General features: G+C 36.3%; 2 protein-coding genes across 2 annotated transcripts in view; one reads left to right on the plus strand and one right to left on the minus strand.

The window, feature by feature from the left end:
- Positions 1–3,843, minus strand: part of LOC107745587 (zinc finger CCCH domain-containing protein 7A) — a 21,498-nt gene extending 17,655 nt beyond the window's left edge. Inside the window, exons 1-4 of the mRNA XM_016559482.1 lie at positions 3,716–3,843; positions 1,973–2,078; positions 1,622–1,661; positions 1,338–1,535 (exon numbers count right to left, since the gene is read on the minus strand). Of these exons, the coding sequence (XP_016414968.1) occupies positions 1,338–1,535; positions 1,622–1,661; positions 1,973–2,040 (306 nt within the window). The 5' untranslated portion in view covers positions 2,041–2,078; positions 3,716–3,843. The remainder of the gene's footprint in view (positions 1–1,337; positions 1,536–1,621; positions 1,662–1,972; positions 2,079–3,715) is intronic.
- A 1,339-nt stretch (positions 3,844–5,182) lies between these two features.
- Positions 5,183–7,876, plus strand: pla2g10 (phospholipase A2 group X). Its single transcript, XM_016559508.1, has 4 exons — positions 5,183–5,490; positions 6,515–6,683; positions 7,184–7,290; positions 7,728–7,876. The coding sequence occupies exons 1-4, from the start codon at positions 5,454–5,456 to the stop codon at positions 7,874–7,876; spliced, it is 462 nt and encodes a 153-aa protein (XP_016414994.1). The 5' UTR covers positions 5,183–5,453.
- Positions 7,877–9,064: the final 1,188 nt, after the last annotated feature.

The following is a 9,064-nucleotide window of genomic DNA, read 5'->3' on the forward strand; positions in this document are numbered from 1 at the left end:
AAAAAAAGTGTAAAATTCTGACAAAATCTGATTTCTTGATGATTTGATATTTTATAATAGTGATTTTATAATTTCAAAATATAGAGAAAAAGTAGAAATGAATGACTAAGGCAATAAGTGCTCCTCTGCTGCCGTCTACTGGTTATAATTGTGATTTGATGTATTTTTTACATTTTACATAAGTGTTTGTTTACCACAAAGTATATTTTGGTCATCCCATTAAAAATAACATTCAAACTGGATCATTTTAGAGATTTAAAGTGCTGAAAATAGTTGTGTGAAATGCTTGAAAGTCATTGAAAAGTGCTTGAATTGCTCTCTCAAAAGGTAGTACAAACCCTGAAATTGATGTAATGCATTCGACTATTTCTAACACAACACCATGGTTACAGTTAGGGTTACCGCTTCTGGATTCCTGACGTACGTCAGCGCTGTTTATAACAGAGAATTCTGTGCAGAATTTGAATGATTCTCACACGATCCCGCAGCAACCTTATCATTGTGCGGCGAATTCAAACGCTTCTCACTGGATCTCGCAGCACTGTTGCATCTGTGCAGTAACAGTGTCGCGAAAGCAACTTTGCTCCCGAGTAAAGCTGTTCTGAGCTCGGACAAGTTTGCTTGCGTCGCGGTCCGAGCTGATAAACGGTCCGCGCTGCGCAGCTCAAACGTAGCGTGGTTTAGTTTCGCTTTCATTTCGTTTGCCGTTTGATGTTTCTCAAATGCAACAGAAATGGCAGCGCTTATGAGTTGGACAACACGGTGGTCGCGCCAGTGTGACCGCTCACAAAAATGAGTCGCACCGGCAGAAAAAATGGTCGCAACGTAGCGCGGTTTAATTTCGCTTTCGTTTAGTTTGCTGTTTGATGTTTCTCAAATGTAACAGAAATGGCAGTGCTTATGAGTTGAACAACGCGGTGGTCGCGGCAGTGCGACCGCTCACAAAAATTTGTCGCACCGGCAGAAAAAATGGTCGCAGTCTGGAGCCCTGTGCAATATATTTTAAAGTGTAATTTATTCTTGAGTTGGCAAAGCTGAATTTTCAGCATTATTACTCCAGTCTTCAGTGTCACAAGATTCTTTAGAAATCATTCTAATATGCTGATTCGCTGCTCAAAAAATTGTTTTTTATTGTTATCAATGTTGAAAACTGCTTAATATTTTATTTATTGACTATTTAATGAATAGAATTCTTTAATGAATAGAAAGTTGAAAAGAACAACATTTGAAAAAGAAATGTTTTGTAAAATAATAAATGCCTTTGCTGCCGTTTTTGATCAATTTAACGCATCCTTGCTGAATAAAAGTTGCATATCCATATGAATGCAGATTCTTACAATGTTCAAGTAGGATGCAGCACGGTTCGCATAAAGCTTCTCTTTCAGGTCTTGAGAGATGATGATGTCCTCTGATTCAGCATACTCTGCTATGTTTAAGGACTCGGTGTATAATTCAACAGATCGCGTCCATTCGCCTTCAAGGAACACATCATTTGCCTCACCAAACAGATTCCTCACCAAACTCTGGATGAACACCTAGAAAAACGAATCGATGCATAATATAAATATCTAATCAAAAACTGTGATCAGTGCTGGATTGATTGTGAGAGGAAACCACATACCTCATACTGCTCTTGAGTGCCAGGAAAAGGCAGGGTAGACCTACGATTAAGAAGACAATTTGAAACCATTAAAACACAGGTGCAAAAAACATGAGCAATGACAGAGTTGCCGGGAAACAACAGGTCATGAATTAGTGAGGTTGGGTGACAAAGTGTGTAATTTGCATTCCTGAAAGTGTTTTAACTGCCACTAAATTATTTTCATAGGACAGAAATAAATCATCAGTGGATGAAGTCAGTCTGAAACTATTTCTCTCTGTTTCCCTCTATAACACAAACTGAAGCCACTTCAGTCGTCTCTTCATGATCAAAACTTGCTGATGGTCACAGGTTTGCATACTGAACACTTACTGAATGAACTGCAAGCCCTTCTGAATGTCCTTCCATCGGCTGCTTCGGTCCTGGCCTGTGGCTGACATCTTCCCATACGCGTGTAGGACTTTACTGCAGTCAACACCTATGATTTATATAAATATATACAGAAATCAGACCTTACATTGATTTAACACAGATTTTCCTAAGTATCATGTATTGACACGTGTCATATAGTGAAATAGGAAAAGTATTCGTGTTCTGCTCTCGGTTTTAAAAAAAAGCAATGCTTTCTCAACAGTGATGGGATGTTCAACTTTTATTTGCGCAACCTGGTTCTTCAGAACAGTTTGTTTCAAAGAACCGATTCGTCGATTGAACCAGGGTTCCTACACATTTTCCTCCTAAAAATTCCATACTTTTCCAGACTAAAATTACCAAACCACTCAGTAGATTTTCAGACCATATTTATCATAAATGGTTCATAGAGCATTATTTTCAACTTTATGTTTGGTACATAGTACAGTCATCTGTAAATATTTTTATTTTCTCAGGGCTTTATTTATTGATTACTAAATAAACCAGATAAGTCCTCTGCAGCGGTGTTGGATAAATGACTCTGTTATTGTCTTCTTGCGTTATTGACAAACTATTTTCCTGTTCGACACTGTTGACACAATCAGTATTGTATAAAGTGCTATACAAATAAAAATGACACTACTTTCTCGAAGTGACAACATACAAAGCCCCTAAAAAAACTACAGACTTTTGCATGCACACAGGAAACTTTTTTTTGTGCCTTCAAGAAAATATTGACATGCGCATGGGAATTTTTTATGTGCTTACTCATTACAATTTCTATTTTTATATATAAATATAACCTATAAAGTATTTATAATGTAAATAATGCGAAAATAAATTCACATATCTGGACTATTCTAAAAAAACGTTCTGACTATCAGCTCATTCATCGGTTCTTGGCCTATTACAAGCCCGACAGATAGAATTCTCACTTCAGGTCTGCACACATCCAAAAACGTATTTTAAATGCAAAATTGATTTCCGTGCGCTCGAAAGACTTTTTTCTTTGCGAAACGAACATTTTCTCCACAAACTCAGATCGCGCGTGTGCAAAATGCACTTTTGTGCGCTCAAAATATGATCTTTCGCGCGCAGAATTGTGGCAGAAATGTAAGCCCATACATTTCTGACTATACGCGACAAAACCAGTAAGGAATGCAGTATGAAATAACATACTTCCTTAACTTTGGTCCCCTTGGCGGCAGTCAAGGGAAATTCATCGAAAAGTGGCGTCTCATATCGGTTGATGTAATATTAGCCAGAGAAAACTTCTCGCATAGTTCATAAAAAAAACATTCGCGATAAAGAAACGCTAACTTTGTCTCAAACTGAAGTGAGCCGGGGTCCCTAACGTTTGTTCGAACGCGCATTCGACGCACTGTCTACAAAGGCAGCTGCGCTCATTATTGAAACACAGCCACTGTATAGCCAACTGTTTTCACAAACTTGTCTATGCCAGTGGGCATTTTTTTGCCGCAAGACTGGCACCGAGACTCTGACCTGTTTATCCGTGAAACCAGGAACACGTAGGTCTTGTGTGCTAGCCAAATGGTTGGTCATGCAAACTCTTGTGTCGCTAGGTAAACTAGCATAATAGCATTTTTACCGCGCACCTCTGCCCACTCACATCAGTTTAACAGCGGCCACCCGAGCATATGTACGCGAAAAAATGTATGTGTTACTACCCTAAAAAACACTCACCTTAAGTAGATCAGTGTTCAGCGGGAAAGAGAGTGCTCCATACAATCGCTAATGTTTTCATGTGTTCGTCAATCCTGTCTCTTCTATCGGCAACGTGATCTTCGTGACGTCTTGTTCACTTTTTCAGTAAGAAGCTGAAGATGGTTACAGCGCCCTCTTCAGACGTACTCGAAAACAGCTGCGGTCATTTTCAAACTGATGGCATGCTTTCAAATATACAATTGTATATTGTATTTTCCTCTATGGGATTTGAACATTTATTTAATTTGCAATTAAGTAACTATGTACATACGTAAATGCAATAAGCATATTCTTTAACAGTGTAATGAACAATAGTAAATTAATGCGTCTTATTTGACGTTGAATAGGCTAATAGTATACATAACATTACTGTGTTATTGCTATGCACATTAAATTAGAGGGAAAAAATTAAATACACGTAAAACACCTGTAAAAAATTCAATAAGTAAATATTCCTAAAAAGTCCTTCTTATAAATACAGTCAGTGGTCTATTTTTATGGATTTTTAAACTTGCTTCCGCTTTTAATAATAAAATGGATATTGAATCTGCCTTTGCACAGATTACCCAATACAGAAAAATGTTAACAAAGATGCTATTAAAACAAATTGAGTCAAAAAGTCAATATGTTAAAAAAAAACAAAAAAAAACATAAGAAATGGACCTTGGTTACATGGACTGTCTGTCACTGGAGGGAAAGAAAGCTTGAATGTTTCATTAGGCCTATACAATATCTTAATCTGTGTTTTGAAGATAACCAAAGTCTGATGGTTTTGAACTACAAGAGGGTGAATAAATGATGTTTATGATGACGATTTCCCTCAAAAATGAGACTACAGATGGTTTTTCCAGTGAATTTGTTTTTTAAAAAGCACCAAATATCAGAATTGTTGAAAAATGCATTGAAATCTATAATTTTATAATGTTGACCTTGTATTCTAATGTATTTTTCAAATTTGGCCAAATGTGAGAGACTGTCTTTTTTTTTTTAAGTTAATGCAAGTTTATCTGAATGTGAGTGGCTTTTTTTCAATGGCACATGGACCATGAATTTCTTGGATGAACGTTCTATTCTGGAATGTTATGCTTTTATTAAGCCATGCAGTTTTAAAGCAGTTTTCACTATTACCTGTTGCAAATTCTTCCTCAAATTTCTATTCAATGCTAAAAGTGGAAATTATGTCAATGAGTGTTGACATTTTAAAATGTTTGTCTCTCAGCTTATTTTTTTTTCCAAACAGTAATTCAACACAGATTAAAACCGATTACTTGAAACAAGTTTTACAAGTTTAAAATTTTTTACTTTGATCCAACAAAAAATTTTTTTTTCAGTGTATAAAGTCTAAATCAGTTTATGAATAGTTCATTTACAGATGCAGGAGAGAGTAAATAGCGGCGTGCTGGAGTGTTCGATCATGACCTCCCAGTTGGCAGTTTATCCAGCTCAAGCTGCTTGTGTGGAAAAGCCAACCAGCCATCATAGGGCGGTCCCGAGCTAAACACCCAAGCAGTCGTCAGAGGGGGTACATTATCCAACGTTCCCAGACTTTAACTTTTAACGTAATTTTAACCCTGAGGAAAAAGCAGCCTCCAGTAGTGAGAGAGTGCGAGGATTACAGTGATGTCCTGAGATTATTTAGCATCTAAATAAAGCCCAGCACTGAGGAACTCTGTTTATCCGACACTGAGCAGAGACTGGACTATTACCTGTGAGCACAATGACTGCGCTGTATCACACATTCCTGCTATTTACAGGTGAGGCTGCTCACATCTCATTTAACTAGTCACTCTCACACTGCTTTCTTATATCATCTACATTTATTATTAAATAAATAAGATGGGGTCGCTACTAGACACATGTAGTGTTTGTGCGTGTGTGTGTTTGTGTGAATAGTAGGCTATATATATAATTAATTTATTTCATTTTTTTAAATAAAATTAAAAATAATTGTTAAAAGGTACTTTGAGTAATGCATTTAGTATTTTTAAAATGCATGCATTTAGTAGCTTTTAACAACTAATTTAGATGTTTTAAAAAAAAACTTTTGACAATACAATCAAACTATGAATACGTTTATTTTAAAGTTTAAACCTAAGCTTGCTTTATTTATTTATTATAGTTTTTTTATGTAATTGGGGGCAGAGTGGACAAAAGTTGGCTGAAAAAAATACTTTATGAAACTATTTTCACTCAGAAATTGCTGGTAAATTTCTCAAATAAATGGCAAATAATACAATAAATGAAACATGATATTTTGAAGTAGAAAGACTGATTTTTTTAAACCATGCTTAAATAATGTTTGTTTTATTTACAACTTAGAAAATGATTTTTTTACAGCATAGGTTAAAAAAAAAAGTTAATAAAATTACCCGAGTGATTCAAGCAGATCATTAAAAAATATATACTTATGACTAAGAGTAAAATACACTTGTCATTTAGACCCATAAGAAATCCCACACAACTGGAATCTAACACTTCATCAGTGGAATGAAAAAAGGCCCTATTCTTTCCTTGGGAAACTCTGGACAATAGATTTGAAGTTGTTCCGTAAGTCTTACAGACAGTTACAATAAATGACTATAAATGTAAAACATTTAGGGATATAGTAACATAACACCATAGCTTTATATATATGAGACTATGGAAAAGTGTTTTAAAAGTATACAGCAAAAAAGATGTTAAATGTCTACTATATGAATAAATATAAATGTAAAGAAAAATTGGTTACATTATAATGAACACCAGCATTCACCACTTTCACCATTTTACTCTTTTCAGTCAGTATGGCTTCCCTGCAGCCACAGAGATCTTCACGGAGCAAAAGGGGTTTGCTGGAACTAGCTGGCGTGATCAAGTGCAGCACGGGACGATCAGCTTTAACTTATGCGATGTACGGATGTTACTGTGGTCTCGGGGGTCAAGGGTGGCCCAGAGACAGAGCAGACTGGTAAGACACCACATTACTTACAAATATCTGGTTAGATTTGCTCTTATTAAATTTACTCCATGCATCTTGGTCAAAGTGTGTCCATTTCTGTGGCCTTCCCTCAGACATCCGGAAAAGTCTTACTCTCAGCTCTCCCACACACAAAATTACAATTTCCCTTAACCTCAGTTAAGGATGCAGAGACCAATATCGCCGTTCCCAGTGAAAGAACTCTTCGGAAGTGGACAGCGGGTTGAACACGAATAAACAAAACTGCTAATATTATTACACCACATTCCACCGAGGGACTGCTCAATCTAATCTTACAGAGTCAGCAGTTTATCTGGCCAACATTCTCAGCGGCCCTCCATGTATGAGATCACGTTGTAGGCCTATTTCTGCAAGTCTACTTGAATTATACGTTACATAATGAGAAAACAATTCAAAACCAGACAGAACTGGGCTAGGTCCTCTGTGCCATTTCATTACTGATAATCTCAAGGTCATTTGTTCTTCTTTAGGTGTTGCCACAAACATGACTGCTGTTATGGGGATGCAGAATTCGCAGGCTGTCAGACCAAAACGGACAGGTATCTGTGGACGTGTGAAGAAGAGGAGGCTGACTGTGGTATGATGTGTTATTTAGATATTAAACCGGCATATTTACATTCTTTTAGAATCACATTTTACATTATAATAGCCTGGGATTGAAATAAGAAAGAGAAAAATCAGTAACGCTTAAAAGGGGATAGTGAACTTGTGGAAACATATGACTACGAACGTTTTGTTTGGTCTTTTCCTTCAGCTTCAGGAAGTAGTAGTAATACATGGTGTGTATTATAACAGATGGAAGACTTCAGGCTAAAAACAGGCCAAACCACAAGATATTTTAAGATCTTGTTCCCGCAGTAAACACAATAACGTGCTATAGGAAACACTCAGTATATTGTTGAAGAGGCATAAAGTGATGGTTTTAATGCATGGTTAAAATATGGTTTCCTTCACTCTGTATGCAAACTACTCATTTTACACAGCCAACAATTTACATTTATGTCTTCAACGCAGACACGTTTAATGACAGATGTGCGAAAATCCTTTGCCGATGTGACAGGGAAGCAGCCAGATGCCTCCGAAAGGCACCGTACAACCAAAAATATGCTCTGTGGCCAGATTTCCTCTGTGGATGTGTTCATCCTACCTGCAACATTTACTAATGTAATTTACAAAAAATTGGGTAAACAAATCTTTTTGAGCTTGTATTGTATGTTTGATGTTTATTACAGACTTTATTCTGTTCAAATGATTTCTATTTTCTACATATGTGTATTTTGTATTTTCTATTTGCATAGTTGACTTTCAAAAGTGAATGGATTAAAATATGTGCAAAATAATCACAGTATTGCTCATTTTTTAGATATGGCTAAATTCAGTCATGATATCAGTGCGTTTTCTGAATGGCACTGCAGGGGAGAGTGGGGCTAGTTATTTCTCAGCGTAGGCTTATTAAAGTAAATGTGTCACAAACAATAGGTAGAGTACTGTCAGGACCTCCGCATGCAGACACAATACGCAAAATAGCTGCAAGACATACAGGATTGGCACTTCCTGAGAAACACTGTGCCTTTGATGTTCTGATTGTATGGACCATTTGGTTCACACCTTTACAGACAGAGAAGCAATTTATTTCATCTGGCGCACAGTCAACTTAATTGAATCTGATATTCACACCATCTAATAAATGCAACCGACATAATCTTTCAATAGTCAATTTAATGGCTTTTTTAATCGAAATTCACTCATGAAACAGCAAAAAAAAAAAAAAAAAAGGCACGGTTACATGCAAAAAAAAAAAATCAAACGATTGTTTATGCCAAAAGAAATTGTAATAAGTTTATTATAAAATATCAAAATTAGGGCTGCTACGATTCGTCGATTCTATTCGACTATTCGATAAAAAAATTAAAAAAAATTAAAAATCCTCGACTTCATTTTGCCTGCGTCGACTACCGGCAAAATACCGGAAGTGGTGCATTTCACGGACGAGAATCCATAAAACACATTATTAGACTGTTTTCCAAGGCCTCGTGATATATTAAACCCGCTTAAAAATGATAATTAAGCATAACTGTGAATTCACAAACGCTATGATTTAATTAAATAATTATATGTGATGCAGTTATAGGTGTGTAGGTTACGTACGTGCGTCTCACAGCGGCTCTGTTCACAGTAAATGCTGTTCCACAGTAGGGATGGGCGATACCACTTATTTTGTTTTCGATACGATACCGATATTTTTCAAGGCAGTATCGTCGATATCGATACCGATTCGATACTTCTGAACTAAACTTGTAAATTATGAAATGTATTAAATTATTAAATTATTAAGAGCAAAGTGGGTAATG

The sequence above is a fragment of the Sinocyclocheilus rhinocerous genome, unplaced genomic scaffold (assembly GCF_001515625.1).
Source record: "Sinocyclocheilus rhinocerous isolate Xijiao unplaced genomic scaffold, SAMN03320098_v1.1 scaffold1912, whole genome shotgun sequence".
NCBI lineage: Eukaryota > Metazoa > Chordata > Actinopteri > Cypriniformes > Cyprinidae > Sinocyclocheilus > Sinocyclocheilus rhinocerous.